The following is a 22,324-nucleotide window of genomic DNA, read 5'->3' on the forward strand; positions in this document are numbered from 1 at the left end:
GGCTGTTTGACTTGCTTTGTCTCTGCAATCAGCACTTGGCCAACCTCAGACGCCTGCTGGGCTGCAGAAGCTGTGATTTTATGTGTTCATGCTGAAGCAAGGGGGAGATTTCTCTCACATGCTGGCTTCCTCAGACGTGCATACAGGTATGTGTTAACACTGTCGAGTTCTGAATGTGTTAATTAAGTCATTATTATTCAAAAAGGGACTGCGATCCTGCTTTTCTGCCTGTGTAGATGAAGAACTTTCAAACTATTCAATAAAAGAATCAAAACTAGAGATTCGACTGTCAGCCTGCTGTGATACACTTAGATCATCGAGCTTCAAACACGTGGTATATTTAATATGATGATCGGCGCTGAGGCGCATGCATGTCATTGCTTTGCGGTTGGGCTGCCTCGGCTTGGTCATGGTGATGCTGGACCAATCATCTGCACAGTTAGCAGAGCTTCTCCTTTATTGGTTTCCTAAACATTTTGTTTACCTGGTTTAATTAGACCTAATTCATCTGTGGGTGACACGCTGGCACAGACGGGCTCCAAGCGTGAGTCAGGCCCCATGTGTACATGTTTACAGCCTGGTATAAAAATAGTCTTGTCCTTTATGGACAGCTCCCGTCTTCATAACTGGCTAACAGCGTTCCTCATGAGTCTGTACAGTCAGATGAGTCGGCCTGTCTCTTATCAAAATATAAGACAAATATGAGAATATCAAAAACATGAAAACTGTAAAGTTTTAAGAAGGCCTTTGAATGCTTTTACCTCCGTTTGAGTGCTGTTGCTCGGATGAACACGGAGATGAATTCTGGCCTTCCAGACCTGTTTCGTGTGCAGGTCATGGGCGTAGACCAGCACAGCCTTCTCCTTTCCCAGCAGGTTTAGGTGGTGCAGGGCGTAGACCCCACCGTCCTCATTCACACTGAAATCATGTTTATCTTCAACCTGGAACCAGACTTCCCCCCCGCCGCAGTCCAGGAAGCTCACTGTTGAAGAGAGAAGACAGACACCGGCATCAGCGATGCGTGCAGGCCAAGACAAACGTTTGTTTCTCTGCAGCAGCTTTTGTCCCACTGAAACAGCTCGTCCTGTACAGACGTCACAGACGGTTTTATCTCCAAAACTTTCCTTAGTTTTTGCTGAAATTCAGGCTTTTCACTGTGACCGTTTTATCTGTATTCAGACGAACAGCATGAATAACTCATGTGCTGACACAGCGACACACTTTTCTCGTCCAGCGTGGGGCTGTCAGAATTTCACTGCTCGTTAATAACTGCTGTCTACACTGTGCGTGAAACAGGTGATATTTTATTAATCAGTTATACTTTCTGCTTTATCTATATGACATTTGTGCATTTTGCTGCACATTCACACCAGAGCTGCTTAATTATGACAGCACATGTAATCAGCGATGTCGATACTGTGATCTGTGGGAAAGAAGACGCCTCAGACTGGGGAGGATCTGTGGTCATGAAGCTCGTCTGCCGAGGGCCCCTGCTGGTCCCTGCAGGCCCCCAGCTTTAGATGTCTGTGGGTGCAGAAAGGAGCAACACGAGGCTTATGCAGCACTGGCCTGGCACCCTTTGAGGACCTGAATGGTTTCCACAGGCAGGGCGATGCAGAGCTGCAGCCAGCAACCAACAGACAACATCAGTTAGCCTGCCGTGCCCACAATCTCACCTCCAAATAGCTTTTAAAACTTTTGCTCCTTCGTGATAAAGCTTGTTGGCTCTCCTTCCATCAGCTGGGCTCAAGTTAAACTAAACTGTGACTTTTAGAGAAGAGCCGGCGTGCGACACTGTGAACGAGAAGGCTTGATCTATAACGGGAGAGCTGAAACTAATGCACAAAGGGAATGTTTTATCCCAATTATGCTGTCTTCATAAGTATTAACAACTCAACACTCGATGAAACCTGGACACAACCAATCACAGTGGCTTTTTTCTTCAAAGCCGCTTAAGGAGAATTTCAGAGAAGAAAAAAGTAACGGAGTAAATTGATGTGAAACCTGAGTCGCATTTAGATGAGCGTTTGAGGAGAGACTGGTGGACCTGGCCCGAGAGTTTATCCAGCCTGTAAATCCCAAAGCTGAAGATGGGATTTGCAGGAGTAAAGCAGAGATGGGAGCAGCTTTCTGCAGGAAGACCATGCAACGCTCTCCTCTTTGTGTGCTTGCCAGCTTTAGCGCACCTTCGCAGAGGAAATGGCTTCTGTGATGCCCGGGGGAGGCGCGCAATGCTGTGACTGCATTTAGCCAGAAATCAGTGCAACTCTGTTGACAGTGTGACGTGAGCAGACACAGCACACTCATGCGGAACAAAGCTGTCAATGGCAAATGTCAGCTCATCACAGCTTGCACATTAACAACAAGTCAGTGCATCCAGAACAGCTTCTTCCACCCCAGCTGGGGGAGAGGGGGGGCTGAGGCTTTGTTTCTGTCCAAACGCTGCTTCTGACAAGCACTGAGAAGCCAAACAGGCCGGTGGAGAGAAGGAATGTGATAACACAGAAATGTGTTGATGTGAAATGTTGTTTGCCTCTCCCACAACAAAGTTTCTGTGATATCTTCAGTCAAGTCAGCGTTACACACTTTTAATGACTCACGTTTCTGCTAATGATGGAACATGGTCCAAGCCGGCCTTTTTAAACTGCTTGTTTAATCCCGTCACAAACACATTTTATTACATTTCCTCAAAAATCATCTGGAAAGAAGAACGTGGAGCTGCTTTACTGCCTCGTGGGTTAAAGCGCATCAACCATCTGCCAGGAATAAAGTGCGTGTGTCACTGTTGGAGGGTAATCACAAAGCATCTCTGGGAAAATGTAAACAAAGCAGAATCGTTCAATTATGTTCAACTGTCAACATGTGAAAGTTGCTACATTGTTCCAACTGCAATGTAAAGTTTTGTAGCTTCGACGTGAGAACACGGTGAGCCAAAGAAGACCCGACTGCTTTTATAGAGCAGCGTCTCCGTAACAGACACCAGGATGTGGAGCTCATTCACCAGGCACCAGGCAGGTTGTGGCTCTCGTCCAGCCATAATCAGCACTGATTTCATTTCCTTTCTCACAGGTTACAGTGACAATCAGTGCAGCTGACTAACGTCAGTGCCCTGCACTGTCTTGGATTATCAATGAGACTCATCAGCAGGTCTGTGGGGCTGGAGACTCTTCGAACCTCCGCTCGGCTCTGCCAGTGAACAAACACAGACACTGATGGGGAGACTCGCTGGTAGCCCTGAAGGAAAAGTCAGGGGATCACTAACTTCAGTAGAGTTCATGCCTCAGTAAAATACTGATCTGCTTCCCTGCTGTGAGGTAAATGCATTAAAAATTCACTGAGTTTTTTTAATTTCTATCAAAGTTTAGGAGTTCCTACCCAACAGTCCTCAGTGTATGAAGTTAGAACATTAGACAAATCTGTGTGTGACATGGAGCAAAATATGCAGCTTATATTTCACATTCACTGTTAATTAATTCACTTCTCAGCTGACAGAAACACGTTTTATTTTTACTGGTGTTAGAGGTAGAAGGTGTTTGACGCACTGACGACGAGCGAAAAAGAGCAACCGATGAGAGCTACGAGAGGCGGCTGTGACGGCGGCAGGGGAACGGCGACGACTGCGAGCGTCTGCTTGTATCCTGTCAGTAACTGTTGGTAAATCTATGCACGCACCCACAACATTTACAACATTCGTTGTTGTGTCGGACACATTAGAATACAGCTTGAGTGGAATCACATACATTTGTGTTTCTGAAGCCTGTGGCTGTTTGATCTGTTCTCCTAACTATGAACCATTAACAGCTCCATCTCTGCTGCGCCGGGCAGAAAGGAGTATAACACAATGAATGAATACAAACTCTCAATGCAGCTTTATCATGTCCTCAGGGTTTAATGACAACCTTGTTTCAAGGGACTTCAGAAAGTAACCAAAGTACGATTCGCCGCGCTCTCTATCACGGTGGGGAGAAAAACGAGACTTAAATGAGTCGTTTTGACCTTGACCAGTTTTGGGTTGAGGTTAAAGAGAAGACAGGAAAGAGGACAGTAGAGAGACCACGGACAAAACCAAGAAAGTCCAGCAGAAACTTCTCCCTCCATCAGAGGAAGAGCAGCCTCACCACACCGTGGATCGGTGCCTTTACAGAGCGAAGCTCAACACTTCATCTTAAAGTAAACTTAAACTGTCAGGTCCACAAAACATTCAGATGCTAGGAAGGCTTGAATTAAACAGTCTTCTCTGTGCGTGAGATCGTTATGGGACTGCAAACACGTGTCAGTGTTATAAATGCACAGCATGTTCCTGACAATATGAAAGGCTTCTCAGCCTCCAGCCGTCTCTGACACTCAAACAAGCTAAAAACAGCAGAACGATCTTCTGTACGAGCTCCTCACCAACAACGCGGTTGCTTTAAAGCACATTCTTTTCAAACTTTATGAAACTGCAGTAAATATCTATCACACTGTCTCATGTCCATCAGAAAGAAAGACACGGACTGAATTTAAAAGGGACAAGTTGTGCTGATGCACTCACAGGAGTCCTGCGGGTCAACATATGAGGAGGAAAATCTCAACGCCATGTTTGATCCTTCAAGAACAGAAACGTGACAAACTGCTGCTTAAAACAGCCACAAAACTGATTCATTGGACAAAGACAGGAGAGACGCTAACAAGCTTCTCACAAATACTCTGCAAATGTAGTTTTACAGTGTTTGATAGTCTGTGTCCCTCAGCATGTTAGCTTTCACACTAAACTGGCTCATTAACCAAAAAGGAAAAAAAGCATCAACAAAGTGAACTTAACCGAACTGAAACTAAGAGCTAACTGTGCCAACCTTCATCAGCAGTAAGTCCATCCCAGCTCTTGAGGCAAAAATGTTTCTTTTAACAGTCTCAGAGTTCATGTTTCCCCGAAGTTGGAGTCTCACCCTGACCCTTAATCAGCAACCATCCCCCAGCATCAGACTGCCACTGCTCCTACACTTCACTGTAGATGTACTCTGGCATCATGTTTGCCTCTAGTATGACTGTGAAAACCTCGGAGTCATGTTTGACCAGGATGTGTCATTTAAACAGGCCGGCCTCGTCTGATCTGCACAAGCTAAAATCATGAATTCCTGCAGACTGATGCTCCAAAGCAGTCCGTGCATTGGTTATTACTGCGCTAATTACAGCTGTCCTTAAAGCTCCCTGAAAGGCCTTCAGTTAATCCACAACGCTGCAGTAGAAGGCTTCATTGCTCACCCACCCGCTTGATGAGCGTCTGTCTCGCGGTGCAGAGGGTGGAGTTAGTGGAGTTAGCGGTGAGTCACTTTTGGGAAACTTCATTTTTCTTCTTCATTGGTAGATAACGTGTCACACATCTGCAGCAGCTCTGTAAGCCTTCACATGGATGCACTTATTTTGCATTAGCCGTACTTTGGTCCTGCGTCGAACTTTCAGCTGAAACCATCGTTTTAAAAACCGTTTATTGAAGTGTTTGATTTAAGACTGCTGGCTGCAGTCAGACCTGAATGAGTCGACCTGGCAATTTATGTACAGCTAGTTGTTTTTAGCACAGATACGCGTTTGCTTCATTTTTTATGGTTTGGTTTAAAATTGCATTTTTAGTTTGAAATACATTCTAAAAATAGAACAAACTGGGAATGTGTCGACTCTGTTTGCACAGAAATGTACATTGTTTTGAGATTTAAATGTTAAGGTTAAGGACATTAGTGATCTAAACCTTCTTATGTGAACGGCAGCTTGCTTTAACATGAAAACGAAGCTGACAGACAATCACAGCTTGTTTTCCTGTTGGCCTCTGAGGTGGTTGAGATTCTGCTCTCTGTCTGATGGTCTGTACCTGCTTGGTGTAAATGCTCATACATTATCCATGTCCAGCTCACAAACACTCATGCTGCTACATGATTTTAGAGCCGTGTGATTTAACACCCCCACCCTCCGACTGCACAGAGGGAACTGGAGCAGAACTAAGCGTGGGGCTTTTAGATGTAGCTGGGCAGCAGTGGGTGATTGCCCAGTTCAACCACCTATTTTCAGACAGAACATCAACATAGACAGCAGGGAGCAGCAGCCTGAAGCTGCAGGTGTGCAGAAACAGCAGATAATGTTTCACAAAGTTTTTTGGTTTTTTGAACTGAAGCATCCACAGCATGCCGTGAACCTGCCTGCTCTGCAGCTTCTGTCGTGTCCTGTTTATGTCACTCTAAGCTCCTCCCACAGATGGCTGAAACTACCACTGTCATTCACAGTACTCACTCCAAGCGATTGCCCTGCGTGCCCTGAGATGGAACCGCTGCTAAGTCAGTACTCGCTGACCTTTGCACATAATTAATTCTGTAATTAACCAGCTGGAGTTCATAATATTGCTGCACAAGTCCTCGGCTTTTATTTTGTATTTTCAATGATTATTTGTGCTTGCTAGTTCATCATGTATAAAGTGATTACATTTTAAATTGAATAAAATATGTTGACTTTGATCCTGAAATAAGAGTAGCAGTGTTCATTACTATAATTCTCAAGAACCCCTCTCAGTCCTGAATGTGCCACACAGGATCAATGCGTTACTGGCGTTTAATCGATACCTTTGCTGGAAGCAAATGATCCCAACTGTAGTAACCCCTGAAAAGTCTGGCATGCACTCTCCTCTGCAATAACAAGGAGGCACAGGGAGAGACACCAGGACAGAGTACTGTTTGGGACATTTCCTGCACTCTCTGTTAGGAGTCACAGCAGCCCAGTGTTTTCCTCAGGTTGTTAGTGGGGTCAGAGTGAAACGCTGGAAAATCACATCCTGGGCCACACTGGGACCCCCAAACTCTCCACTGACACAAACACTAATGAAACAGTTTGAGGGCTGGAAGCGCCTCAGGGCATGTGAGGGCGATTCATTACACGTGTGCCTGACTGCAAATCCTCCCACAGCAGCTCCAATCACTTCACTGGCTGTCACACATTGGACAGAGAAGAAGTCTGACCGAGTCTGCCAGCCTAACTAACGTTGTTCAAGTAGAAAAATGCAGCTTCAGGTATCGTTAGCTAAAGAATGATGTAATATAAGAATTATAGCACTACTATATGGTTACCTAAACATTCAGGGAAAGCGTTCGATGGTTGTCTGGGTTTAAATACACAGTCAGATACAAACCGCTTTGAACCATCCGTTCATCTTGCTCTGCTTATACGGTCTCACAGAGCGTAGCTCTCAGGTGATGCTAGCAACCAGCTGGCTTGGTAAACTCTGTTAAGTTCGTTTACCAAGAAAACTCAGCTACAAGCTTGACAAGACACAAGTTCACAAGAGTTACGAGTCCAAATACTACAAAAGTTAAAAAACGTTAGTTAATAGCTTACTGTTATTCATTAACAGCAGCACGGCTGATTTTTAGTTCACACAGACTGTTCAAGGCAAACAGTGTGTTAGTGTCATGTTTGCAGGACACACAGACCTGATGAGACCACTGTGATTTTAGATGAAAGATTCAGATCCTGCATGGCAGGACTAACAGTCAGATCAGAAATAAACACCAAAGCAAACACTTTGGTGCACCAACGTAACGGCTTCATGAGCATGCACTGAGAGCCGCCCTGTAACAATATCGATGCACTGAGAAGTACAACACTGTTTCTCCCAGAGAAAAACGAACCAGGACTTTGCTTTGATATGACAAACACGTGCGGGGTTGTGCACCAGGAGTAGCCAATTACGTTTCAGTGGGAGCAGTGCCACCCCTTTAGCCTCGCCCCTGCTAGTAAAAATCAAATCCTGTCCCCTACAGCAGCGGTCCCCAACCCCCGGGCCTCGGACCGGTACCGGTCCGTGAGTCGTTTGGTACCGGGCCGCGAGAGTTGAGGCTCAGGTGTGAAATGTCTGGTTTTCAGGGTTTTTATCGATTTTCAGCGTTATTTTGTTATCGTTTTTATCGTTAACTTTTTTTCCTGGGTCTTTTCACGTGTGTTATGAATAAATCTTCTTTTTTTCGGTACCGGTACTAGTTTTATTTTGTTGTATTTATCCGCGACACCTTAAAGGCCGGTCCGTGAAAATATTGCCGGGCATAAACCGGTCCGTGGCGCAAAAAAGGTTGGAGACCGCTGCTCTACAGAAACCAGTTAGACTGAAGACGCACCAGGGTGTAACAGGCTGCCTGATGTCAGCCTGCTGCGACTGTTGATTTAAGAAAGCGTTCCAATCATGATCAATGCGAGCTTGGCCGGCTTTGATGAGCTGTAGCCACGATTTCATGTTCCAAACTCAGCATAAAAGTATTAAAGATAAAACAAACAACAAGTCAAACCCAGAAACCTGTGACACGGCGGCCTGACTGAACACACATGGAGATAAAAAGGACACACAAATGAAGGCTCATGTGAACCTACACACAAACACACACACACACACACACAAACACACACACACACACACACACACACACACACACACACACACACACACACACGAAACTCAAACAAAAAGCCAAACAGGATTAAATCCTCACTAGTGAATCATCCAAAGTAACTTTCTGTTTGCTGAATACTCACAAACACTGCTGAACTTTGAGGCTGTGTGTGTGTGTGTGTGTGTGTGTGTGTGTGTGTGTGTGTGTGTGTGTGTGTGTGTGTGTGTGTGTCTCAGTGACAGCTGGGTGTTGCTAGATAAACTCAGTCTAGGAGCGAAGCCAGAGGCCAACTTCTTCTTCCCTCCGTCAGCCCATGGAGGCAGGAAATATGGAGGTCATAATGTTTCACGAATTTAAATTAAATTAAGAGGCTCCTGCTGGGCCAACAACTTATCAAAAAACATCAGAAAGTGATATGTGGCCTTTTATGCACCAAATTCTGGTTCATCTCCTGTAAAAATGAACAGTTTCTAGATCTAAATGAACTGAATGGTAACAAAGTGTCTGCATTAACCTGTTTAAATAACTAAACGCATCTTTTTCTCCACAGTTTCCAAACATGGAGGATTTCACCCACAGTGTGTAAATACAAAACCTTCGTGGATTATTGTGCACAGTGGAAATGAAAACGTCTCTTCATCAGCTTTACTCTAATAAGCCCACCCAACACATGACGTTATGATAAAATTGCGATTTTAGTCATTTGGTTTTAGTCGCGTTTGTTGTTAGGGGCTTTCTGGAAACACAGCTGTGCTCTCTAAGGCTGTTCTCCTCGGATCAAGTTTTGTATAATTATAGGCGGGGCTGCTTGGAGTAGCAGGTCGTTGTTGGCTAGGTTGCTAGCTGGCTGCTGCTACAATTCCCTCGCATACTTTGATGTAGGGCTGGGCCATATCATACCGTTCACGGTAATACCGGTGTCATTTTGGGCAACGATAGGAAAATTAAATATCGCGATAGAATATGGGTAAAAGGCGCAGTGCCTTTGTTTACATGCGCACATGGCGGCGACGCAGAACGAGAAGAGTGAAAGCGGATCGTTGAATGAAACCATGAAGCAGAACTGGTTTGTAAAAATGCTGCAGCTTCACTGGTGTGGAACTGGTTTGGCTTTCGTCCGTCAGATACACAACAAAGCACTATTTTTGGTAGAGCATGCTAGCGGGCCGTCGTTATTACCGTGTTGTTTGGAAAATACGGCGCACTTAAAATCAATCCTTTGATTTTGTGAAAGTCGACAGAGCCCCTTATAATCCCGTGTGCCTTATGTATGAACTCTGGTTGTGTTTACTGACCTCGAAACGATTTTATGTGCACGGCGCTCGAAAATCTGTCAAATGTTTCAGTACGACTTTGCTAAGCTAGGAAGCCGCACCGCTTGATGGATTGTCGGAGCATTACGGCTATCGTAGGCGGAGCCTCGCGGAGTGATACGTACTGTGCTTCAACATGATGTTACCGTATTGTGTGTGTATAACCTCTTTTTAAGTGTTGTGGACATTATACATGGTGATGCTGAGGATATGTCGGCCAGTTTCCACTGGAAACGCCTTTTGGTTAAACTGTCAGCGAGGAGTTTGCACTGTTACATTTTTATATAACGTTAATGCAAAAAACAGCTGCTTGTTTAAGTGAAAATACTTTTTTTTTGCTTTGCACTAATAAAGTTGTGGAGTTGTAAAGTATTTTGTCTCATGTCAATTATATGGTCAGTTATATCGTTATCACATATTTTCAGATGTATATGGTGATAAATATTGTTGGTCATATCGCCCTGCTCTGATGTATAAATCTGGAACGAACATTCACTACCTTCTGGAAGCTTAAGAAAATAAATTAGCATCTCAGTTAATTCTTGTGATAATTGTTGATGAAGTAATTCATTTTATGTTATGTCTAATCCTTTCTTTTAGTTTAATTTACACAAGCTAGTTTTCCTTTCTGCTTTGGTAAGCTCTTTGATCATGTCTTTTATTGTCTTTTTCCAGTTTTTGCATTTTTGCTTAATCCTGCTGTATCCATTTAATCTCACATCAAGTATCTCTAATATCTGATTTTCTTCATTTTGTATGTTTTCAGAAAAAAAAATTCCCTCTGTGGTTCTCAGGTCGTCTAACTAGAACACGGCTTCCTTTTCCAAACCACTTTCCTTGACCTCGACAAAAAACATCATCCAAGACTCATAAGAACTTTGAAAAAGAGAAAAGCGGAGTGCTGAGAATCTGAATGACATCACACTGCTTACACTACCCTCCATAACAATGTGACGCTGGATGTCTCCCAATATGAAACTGCAATGTGCAGAAGAGGGACTGCAAAATGCAATGTAATGTTCTTACTCTGTTATTTCATGCAGGTCGTTTAAATGAGAACATCCTGTGAAAAATAACACTTCATTGCACAGACTGGAGTTTGAAAGAAGAACATATAGGACCAGATTTACTAATGATTTGCAGCAGCGCATTTTCTTTTTCCATTTTCATGAATTGTTGGATATAGGGCTGCCACGATTAGTTGACTAGTCACGATTACGTCGACTATCAAAATCGCCGATGACTAATTTAATAGTCAGCATGTCGTTTGAAGCTTTGTAAGATCCTGAAAGACGCAGGAATAAGTAGCATTAGTATAACGGACCGAAACAGTAAATGGCAGCAATGAATCTACAAGGATGCCAGCTGCCATTAAACACCCAAGAAGAAGAAGAAGTATCGTATCCAAATTCATAGGCTGCATCCTGCTGAGGCTGCATTTGTAGGCAGATTACGTCACAGCAATGCAACGACATTCGTAGACTCCTCAAAATGCGTCCTCCTCTTCCCCAGATTTGAAGGATGGGTCCGGTGTGACCTTTGTGGCCCAACCTATCCCAGAATTGAGAGCACGGCCCAGCCAATTACAGGTTCCAACAATGGCGGCAGCTACTTAGTTTTATTATTCTTTCTGGGTCACAAAATAAACGTTTAACATATTTTCAGGTGAGAATGTAGCTGTGTAAACCTCAAATATCTGCTCAGTTTATCAAGACACCACATATTTGCATAAGTGCTCTGACGTTTTCGGAGACGTCAGAGCACTTTTGCAAATATGTGATGGTCCTTTGACAAAAGATGCTCCAGTGTGCTCTGAGTTATAGGAGGTAAAAAAAAGGAAGCACTGTCACTCGTTTCCAAAGCATTTGGACAATTCAAACAGCTCTTATTATGGCTGCCATGGAGCTACTTCTGGCTCACTTCTCCCAGCTAGAAGCCTTCATAAGCAAAATAGCTTATTTGAATGTACGCAGTGCTTTCCTTTTTCCTCTAGGGGCGGGACTGAGTGACACAGCCCCGCCCCCCCCAGACAGAAGCTGCTAGGAGAAGCGTGCAAAATCAATCAGCTCCAGCTCTGAAAGGCCAATATGTTGCTAATAAACACACAGAGTGAGTGAATGCTGAGCCGCTAGTCAGACAAAAGCAGTCATCACTCTGTGGTCCCATACCTGCATTACACACTCTGTCAGGGTATTACCATGTGAAGAGAGCACCGGGCTGATGGATGAATCACCAGGCAATAAGAGCTGCAGCCTCTGAGAGGCCGCGGCTCAACCACTATCATCACCTGCTGTTCACAGGACCTTCCATTTACTGACCCACCATGTCTTCCTGCTAAACAGCTGGCTGACTCGATGCACTCGGATATGTGTTGAAGGGAAAAATCTCTCCTTAAACACACTTCACACATGGCTGCAGTCCAGCAAACAGGCAGCTTTACAAAGAAGCCGGCCTGTTTTCTGTCGCTGCTCTTCATACATTTTTAATCAGTTTGGATGCTGTAAAGCAACTGCAGTATGCTTAATGTAATGAAAGGGTTTTGTTCTGGCATCCTTACATGAAAGGATTTATATTTCTAGCTTTCAGTCACGTTTCCTCTGTTCTCTCATTTAAACAGTGGGCGATGTATGCTGGCTTTGTGTATTCTTTTCATGTTAAAATTCAGAAACGGTGTCTAAATGCCTCTCACATCATAGGCCCCTGAGATAGCTATGCCATACTGAAGCTAATTCCTGTATCTGTCTGTACTGTATGTTTGGTAACAATCCCATCTCTTACACCAGCGTGCTGTCTTTTCTTGATTCTGTTACTGCTGGTGTTCTGGATCTGAACACCTTTCCTTGGGGGTCAAGCCAATTTTTTTAAATCCAGTGTTTTGTTGGTGGTGGGGGGGTTAAAGGCTTGGTCTTAAACTGCATCATCGAGGCTTTGTTAGCATACAAACAGAACTGGCCTTTGGGATGGAGACACCTAGGGGCACCAAAACCCCACATTTTTAGGAATTAGGTTCATTTTTGTACTACTCTGCATGCTACTACTCTGGCTGTAGCTCAGGTGGCAGAGCAGGTCAGCCACTAATCAGAAGGTCGGTGGTTCGATCTCAGGCTGCCTCCTGGCTGCCAAATATCCTTGAGCAAGATACTAACCCCGTGTTTGCCTACTGGTGGTGGTCAGAGGGCCCGGTGGCGCCAGTGTCCGGCAGCCTCGCCTCTGTCAGTGCGCCCCAGGGTGGCTGTGGCTACAATGTAGCTGCCATCACCAGTGTGTGAATGAATGGGTGAATGACTGAATGTAGTGTGAAGCGCTTTGGGGTCCTTAGGGACTAGAAAAGCGCTATACAAATGCAGGCCATTTACCATTTAACGTTTGTATTCGGGGGTAATGGGGGAAGTGTGTGCTGAAATCTTGCCCTGAATATCTGCTGGCTCCAACAGAAGACCTGATAAATTGCCCATTGCTCCCAGAGGCTAAGTTAGCCAATGGGTTACAAAATTGTAAAGCCAGGTGCTTTTTCCAGCATGTGATTACTGAAGCTGCCATGTGCAGTTTGTTCTTGCACTGTGCTTCCTTGGGTACTTGGAGTCGAAGAAAATAATATACATAATACCGTATTTTTCAGACCATAAGGCGCATTAAGCGAAACAAAACAGTCAGATAAGTCAAACTTTACTCAACTAAATCTTGCTTCCTCCTCCTCTGTACCATTGATTCATTAATGCTGAATCCTCTGGCAGCTGCTCTATTCCCATGTTGTTGCAGTATATTAATGACTAACCTCGTATTGTGGATGGATTATCTCAGTTGTTCTCCTGACTGAAGTTTGGTCCATTTACAGCATCCTGCCATGCGATTGCATTTGTCTCTAACTATCAGGAACCCTCAGGTTAACTTTTATCGAGTGGAAAAAAGTTAGCTTCATCCTCCAGCTTCACTGTGTTTATGCTAACATAGCTGTGTGGCTAGTGATCACGTAGCACATCATTATATAGCAGCTAGCCCAACTTCAGTAACCCTACAAACGTCACTGCTGTTTAGTTTTCTGTCTTCATTTATGTTGGAAGTGATAGCAGAGCTGTACGTTTGAATTTATTCAGAAATCTCTCAGTCAGAACATGCTATATCATGCTTAGGTGGAAGCTAGCGAGCTAACTTCCTGCTAACTTCTAACTCTGTTGAATGTAATAAATCCTGTTTTCATGGATGCCTGGATGTTAAACTTAATTGTTACACCTGGTAAAGCAGCAACGCTGATGATTTTATTAAAGATGAAAGAATTTAGGTTCTAACTCTCAGTGATGCTGCAGTGTTCGTTTGAGTTTGGGACCTGAAAAGGACGGAGTTTAGGACCCAGATTACTCCACGAGGCTCCCGAGTACGGTAGCTGTAATGCTCCTACAATCCATCAAGCGGTGCGGCTTCGTAGCTTACAAAAGTCGTACTAAAAAATTTTTGATAGATTTTTGAGCACTGTGTAGCACATAAAATCGGTTCGAGGTCAGTAAGCACAAACAGAATTCATACATAAGACGCACTGATGATTTTTGAGAAAATTAAAGGATTTTAAGTGCGCCTTATAGTGCGGAAAATACGATATGTTCTTAATATATAAGGCTGGGAGGTGAGGAGGGCTCAGTCCAAACAGCACACTGTTCAATTAGAACCAATTTGAGTTGATTGGAATTTTTATACAGTTGTTGTAATTTGTGTTTGAACATTTTTTTGATTTATGTTTTGTTTCCTTTACAATATAATTTAGTATATAATATTGTAAATGAAACAAAACATCATTGTCTCTTTCAAAACATTGTTCTCTTTTTTTTCGGGCTACTTAAATTTATTTTGGGCTACCAAAAACTGAAGAGTGCCTGCCCGAAGGGCTACCAGGGGTTTGAAATTTTGCGAGCCCTGTTAGTGAATTCTGCAGTGGTGCATTAGCATAAATTAACACTAACACTCAATCGCTGACTTGTTCACTGATATAAATCAGCTTTATGACTGTGATATAAATCTGCTTTACGGTGGCTTTTCCATCATTCACACACAGGCACACACTGAGTGAAATGAGGAGAGCTTGCTGCAGAGTGAAGTGGTTTAAGGAAAGCCTCACCTTAACCAGAGCTCCCATCTGTTATTCCTACAGTGTTGGACAGACAATCGATATCTGTAGCGCAAATCTGCGACAACTGCTGATTGTCTTGGTGGACTCTCACAGCTAAATGAGATTTACTTCATTATGCTGCTTTATTTAATTGTAACAGCGCCAGGATGGAACCACAAAATAGCCTCGGGAGAAATCAGGCTGGTCACTGGACCTGCGGTCAGAGAGTGTGTTTTCCAATTCGTTTGTAATAGAGCGATTCCAGGAACTGTCCATTTATAACAGCACAACAGGAAAACCAATTACTCTGAAGCTGAATCATATTAATCATCTGCTGTCATTGTGCTTTACAGGTGTTTTCACTGCCTTCAACAGTGAGTCAGGACCATTTGCTCGTCTTCAGGTCCTTCATTCTTTTTATTGTGATTCAGTTTAAACAGAGGTGGCTCAGCTCTGCTGTGTGTCGACTGAGACAAAACCAAACCAGCGATCACATGAACTCTCCATGTGAAGGCTGTGATCAGTGCCTGCATTGATCAGACACACACGCACACACAAATTAGAAATGCAAACAGACAGATTAGCCGAGTGGCTTAAAGCAGAACACGCAGCCCTGTTCAGGCTGATCCACCCACTCAGCCTCGTTTCTAATAAACTGGAGCACGGACGAGTGGCTGCAGCGTCGGGACAAACACTGGAGAGTCACTGGAGATAGTGGGGACATGCACACTCATCCTCAAGCATATTTACCTTAGTGGACTATAATGACTGCCACCCTTTTGCTATAAAATGACACAGTTTTCATACATAGACATATACACAGACATATAGATATAGAAACTGCCTAAAAATGGTTACATTTACTCATATCGGTAATCTTTTTGTTTTAATGAGACAACAGGTGATTTAGACTCGTGTTTATTAGGGCTAAATGCCACAGCTTAATATTTCATGGTTCAAATATTTTAAAACTCGTTGTTGATCAGATTCTTCATGATCCGTTTCTTTTGAACATACTAGTTCAGATCATACTTCCTGGCTTTATTCAGGTCCACTGCTTTTCCTTCTCACCACACACAGGTAACGGCAGATGGCTGCCACTCCCTGAGCCTGGTCCAGGATTCATATTTAAAAGTGAGTTCGTCGTCACGTGGTTACTCACAGGTAACATCTGGACTCTCTCTCCAGTATTGTTGGTTATTTACATGGAAATATAAAATGTCCCCTGATGAGTGCTTTTAATCTGGATCACAATGTTAGCGTCACGCAGTTAAATGATAGTGAAAATGTGCTCTCCACCAACAGTACCCACAGCAAAAGCAAATCAGCACCTGACCACATGCCTGCGTTTGCCAATTACAGCTGTTCCCTGCACTGCACAGCATGAAGTTCCCTACATGTAGTGTTCAAAGAAAGATAGACAAAATTAAAATATCTGGCACAGCAGAAAGGGACGAGATTATCCCTTGAAGTAGACCATCACTCGTTGTTTGGAAAAACTTCTAATTTACCACAAATGATGTTAAACAAGAAGAAATCCCATGTGGCTGAGAACACAACCAGATTACAGGATAATTAATGCACTAAGGCCAAGAAAAACAATGCAGTTGTTATTATCATGAATCATCCAACATTAACTCCGTCATCCGTCAGACTTGGCCTTAAACAAATAAAGCTATTGCTTACATAGCTTAAGAAGCTCTTGGCTTGCTTTCACAGTATGTTTGGGTCCTTATTAAACTGAACTGTGAGTCAACCCCAAAATACAGCAGGTGACCCCGCTCCATTAGTAAATTCACATATCGTCACATTGCCTCCACCATGTTTGCCACATGATGTCCATCATCCGGACCACGAGTCCTGCCTTTCCTTTCACGTTCTTACAATACAATTTTATTTATATAGCACATTTAAAAAACCACAGGTATGCCAAAGTGCTTCACAGAACGAGTTAGAGCAATAATAAATACAAATACAAATAAAATATACTAACAGGCGAGTGACATAACTAACCAATAATACACCAGGTATAGTAGGCACAACCCGAAAGGCTGAAGGTTAAAACATTATAAATATTAATAAAGCGAAAAAGATAACTTAGAGTACACCAAAAATGCGGGCTCGAGGAGGCGGGGAAAGCAAGGCTAAACAAATAGCCGAGCCGAGATCTAGGTCGCACCAGGAGCATTTGGCCTGCTGATCTAAGCGCTCTCCCAGGGGTATAAATGAATAATTCTATCAGCTTCTTCGCTTTTCCATCCATTCTCTTCCACTTATCCTTGTGAGGGTCGCTGGCGCCTATCCCAGCAACCACAGGGCGAGGGGCGGGCACACCCTGCCAGGTTGCCAACTAATCCCACAAATCGCACGTCTTTGGCCTGTGGGAGGAGCCTGTGTCCGGAGAGAACCAGCGTAAACTAGAGATGGACCGATCCGATATTACGTATCGGTCTGATACTGACCTAAATTACTGGATCGGATATCGGAGAAAAATAAAAAATGTAATCCGATCCATCAAATATCACGAAAGCACCTCACAAAACTTGCAACACGCCGTAACTCACCTCAGAACGTTAGCACGTCGGAGCAGTATGCATCACGTGATAGAGCGGCTGTGGCATGCGGGACCTGTCGGTGGTCTGGATAGCATGTGGAGCTTCGCTAGCAACCTGGCATTTCATCTCCGACAAAGTTATCCCCGAGAGAAGTAAAGCAAGTGTGTAAGTCCATCTCTGAATGTTTGTAAAGCATTCCTGCGTTAAGCTTAACAAACGATATATGGAGCGACTGCCTCTTCTTGCTGCTACTTCAATCATGAAACTGCTTAATGATCAGCTGATCGGCTTTTCTGTCGTGAGTCCGTCTCTCTTCTTTGTTTTTGGCCCACTTTGCACCAGAAAGAGGAAACCAGCGGCTGAACAACAGCAGCACGTTTAAGCTTGATCAGCTGTTGTTACAATTTATTTAATATTAGTTTCTACTCGAGGATCTTTTTCTACGTAGCTGACGCTGGTAACTGTGCAGGGGCGGATCTAGCAAAGTTTAGCCAGGGGGGCCGATAGGGCATTAACAGGGAAAAGGGGGCACAAAGACATACTTTTCTTTCTTATTCTCATTTAAAATGTCGAGCTTTTAATAAATAATTATCTGACACCCAAAGTTTTAATTTGATGTAAAATGTATAGAAGTCCATTACTGTATATAGTAACTATTAAGTCTAATATACCCTAGTAAGCTATAGTACATTTTCCTTTGGGAAGGTACCATCTGTGCAGTCTGCAATTTTGTTGAAGAAAGATGTTGAATCTATTTAATATTTCTTGAAAAATAATTGATTTCTGTGCATTTTTTTCACACTGCATCAAATTAAGGTTGATTACGTCGATTAAGCATCATGAGGTGGCGCGTGAGGGGTGGTTCCCTATTTTTTATTTATTTATTTTTGTTGTTGCTGGGAGTTGGAACCCTATTAGTTAGGTTGCTTAATATATATGCTAAGTACTCTTTAAAATACCAGAATAGGGAGGATGGTGTAGGTTTAAGTTTATTAGATTGATCAGTATTGCTGAACTATGAAATATTTTTTTTTGCATACAGTTATAACAGAATAGCTTTAGTGTAGTTGTTGTTTTAAACTTGAGTATGAACTTATACAAAATGCAGCAAGATATTTAAAAAACAGTTTTGTTGATTAAAAAACACTATATCGGACTCATATCGGTATCGGCAGATATCCAAATTTATGATATCGGTATCGGTATTGGACATAAAAAAGTGGTATCGTGCCATCTCTAGCGTAAACACATGGAGAACATGCAAACTCTACAGCTAGATGGTGGCACTGAACTCAGGACCCTCTTACTGTGAGGCAACGATGCTAACCACTGCACCACCCTGCAGTGGTTAGCTAGATCACTTCTAGCAAAACCCACCTGCCTTTCTATTCTGAATAGAAGCAGGATACCAGCAGTGGCTTGTATGTCAAACTAATACATTTGTTAACTGTGGTGAACGTCCTTGAGAAAGCTGATGACATGGTGACATGGTGAGATGCTGTGAAGATGGTTTTCTCAGTAAGGACATGTATGAATGTTTTTCCTAAAGCAGCACTCACTGTTCAGGGGCTTCATTTCAAACCTGCAGTGTCCCCATTGCTACGATGTTTTGTCACACATGATATTAAGGTCTCGTTTTCCTGCAGTGCCTGACACACACAACAGGCAACAGTGTGACTGGTTTGCTACTCCTGACTTGCCTTACAGGGACGCTTGGAGTCATATTTAAACAGTGGGCAAGCTTGTGACTTCACCACCACCCTGCAATTACTTAATATAGACCTTTTTGTTTCTAACAAAGAACAATTAACTCTAGACTCCAACTTTGCACACGGCACTGGTACAAGCTCTGTGCATAACAGCAGTGTTTCATATCCTGCAATGAGAATGGGTCTGGTGCTGTGTAGACATACGTTTGAAAATAAACAAAACTCATTTTTTCATATTTTGCTTCTGTGGAGCCAGACTCATTTGTGGAAGTGGTCACAATCAGTAGATTTCCAGGTGTTTTCCTTGGAAATTGGCTGCTTTCCCTCATTTTCAGTCCAGTTCTTGTACCTGACTGTTTTCAGAGGAATGTTTTTCTTCTGCCAAAGATAACACAGCTTGAAAGGAATAAATCAGTATTTTTGCACCAAAAAGGTGAAACCCAACAAACTATGTACAGCAGATAACCAGTATATGAAAGCTGTGTCCACAAGAAAGACTGGCAGCGCCTTTGTTTTTGATCAAAGAAACTGATGTGGATCGAAACAAAAACCCCAGTAATCCCAGTATAACAGTATCGGTTATGGGCCTGCCTCCTCACAGCCGGGGACGTTACTGCACTATTAACATTACTGAAGCCGTGTGGGATCAGCTCGACACAGAACATAACAAAAGGCACCAAACATCCAAAGAAAAGCTTTGAATGTCCTTCAAGAAGCAAACGGACGTATGGATGAAACTGCTGGAAGCTTCCTCTGAGAGTTCAGGCTGTGTGCAGAATGAAGGCGACTTCACCAAACGCTGATTTCAAGCTTGTTCGAACTGTGCAAACTCTGCCGTTGTGCATCTCCATGTATGACTACTTGTGTTTGTATTTTCCTCACAACATCTAAAAACTGTTTTTCTGTCATTTGTCTTTTTTCATTCTTGTTGTTCATAGTCTCTCTGCCCCCCCCCCCCACACCACACACACACACACACACACACACAGACACACACGCACACACACACACACACACACACAGACACACAGACACACACACACACACACACACACACACACACACACACACAGCTGATTGCAGTAGGTAGCTGCCCCTCACTGAGCCTGGTTTTCCTGCAGGGCCTTTCTGTCCTCTCTGATATTGCAGGTCTTTACCTTACGATACAAACTGCCTTCAGACAGATACAGATATACATTTAAGAAAAAGTGAACTGTTGATATGATTTTGTAACTTGTTCATGTTCATATGTTCATAACCTACAGGAGTCTTTCTTATTCATCTAACACATTCAGATGCAATTACAATGATCAATTAATTCTTTTCTCTTTGATCAGTAATCGTCAATAATTTGGCAAAAAAAACGTAAAAGAAATTCCAGGACTCTTAATTCCCCTGGTCAACGATTTTCAGCAAAATTTAAAGCTTAACACCAACTCATCCGGTGAAGCTAGTCTGGCAAGAGAACACAGAAAATAAGAAAAGCTGCACAGACTTTTGGTCATGGGCTGTTGGATCGTGGCAGCACTATAGCAGAGTGCATTTCTTTGAAGAGAAGTCTGGCTTTGTGAAACTGCCACATACTGTTCAGCAACTTTTCTTCCATTTCCACACAGCCCTGCATCAAGAGCAGTGCCAGTTAAAATTCTTCACACAAGGCCATCTATTCCCCGTCAGAGAGAGAAAAAGGGCTGGATGCAGGAGACAGAGAGAGGAACGAAAGAAAGAAGAGAGACGCACACAGACGGCCACGGGGGAATCTGGACTCTCAAAGCCAACGAGACAGTGAAGATCTCTGCTTTTAGATCTGTGCCCGAGCAAACATGAGACTACTACCAATTATCACCTCCTGCACCTGCCAACACACACACACACACACACACACACACTCACACACACACACACACACACACACACACACACACACACACACACACACACACACTCATACACACACACACACACACACACTCTCACACACACTCACACACGTGTGTTGCATGCCTTGTTCCTCCCCACTCTAACAGTGGGACTCTCCTTTCAGCAGGGCTGCTGGGTGTTAATGAACCCATCTCCTCGTGTTAATGAAGCCATTCACAGGTCCTCTCCTGCCCCCCCCCCCCCCCTCCCTCCATAACCTCCCGACTTTCTCTTTAGACTTAAAAGAGTTTCGTGTGAAATAAAGCTTTAATCTAGCTCAGGAGCAGACATGTGGAGTCATTGTGAGGGCAAACATCTTCTCCCCTCCGTTTTCCTCTGGGCTGCACACACCAAAGGAAAACGCTTCAGGGAAATCTGTGAGGCAGAAACCTGAGAGGGTTCAGGCAGTATGCTATCATGTTATATGATGTAAACGGGATGATAGCTGTGTGTTCTTGCTCTGAATATGATCCTGGGGGAGTAAATGACATAAGTCTAGTTTCTGGAGAAAATCGATTGCAGTGCTGGGAGGGACGGAGAAGCCGAATTCATCACAGAGATAAACGGTGTGACAGCACCTGAGGGCCTGTGTGATGGCTTTTTAAATACAGTCGAGCAGTGGACTTCCTGTTCGGGCTGCTGTCCGAGCACCTCTGCACACTGACGGTTGGTAGGGACCCCGAGCTGTAATAAAAGACTTCATGCATGTAACCTTTTCAGCACTTCAGATTAACAAGAACAGAACACGGTGCATTGTTTCTTTCTACGTTTTCTGTTTTAACTAGATGAATATTTGCAGACTTACTGATTTTCTGTTTCTACTATCTGGTCTCACGTCTCTGCGGTCTCACAGAGCCTGAATCAATCAGCTCAGCAATTACTGATGAAAATCAGCTGACTGCTGGTTATTGCAGCCCGGCTGCTGCACAGAGCACGTGCCGCCTCACTGTTCAGTCGGCCATCTTCAATAGCATTTTTTCCTTTTGTACACCGTGCAGTTCGTGACATCCACTGTACTTAAAAAGATGCACAATATAAATGTGTGTTACAGCAGCAGGGTTGATCGACCTGAGGAACTAAGATTCATCATTGGCTTGAACCTCTGATACTGAGTTGGACGCAGTGAGCTACGCTATGATTTGCTCCTTGTTCCAAAATGTGAAATCACCTCACTGATGACTGGTGTACGTTCAGTTGCTGGGTCATCACATTGCCCTCCAACCTACACTGTAACCAGCTACAGCTGTTATGTTTCTGTAAGAATGAGCTAAACAGACACATTTTGCATAGTTTAAATCCTCAGATCAGTGATTTCAAATTCCAATTTATA

At 43.5% G+C, this 22,324-nt stretch overlaps 1 protein-coding gene across 1 annotated transcript in view; it reads right to left on the reverse strand.

Moving 5' to 3' along the window:
- LOC146558973 (cadherin-2-like) overlaps window positions 1-22,324 on the reverse strand; it is a 109,611-nt gene that overhangs the window by 57,780 nt on the left and 29,507 nt on the right. Inside the window, exon 3 of the mRNA XM_085246469.1 lies at window positions 762-982. Within this exon, the coding sequence (XP_085102595.1) occupies window positions 762-982 (221 nt within the window). The remainder of the gene's footprint in view (window positions 1-761; window positions 983-22,324) is intronic.

The sequence above is a fragment of the Mchenga conophoros genome, linkage group LG15, assembly GCF_057382185.1.
Source record: "Mchenga conophoros isolate Kocher_MC1m ecotype Shallow Benthic linkage group LG15, M_conophoros_male_GT1.1, whole genome shotgun sequence".
Taxonomy (NCBI): Eukaryota; Metazoa; Chordata; class Actinopteri; order Cichliformes; family Cichlidae; genus Mchenga; species Mchenga conophoros.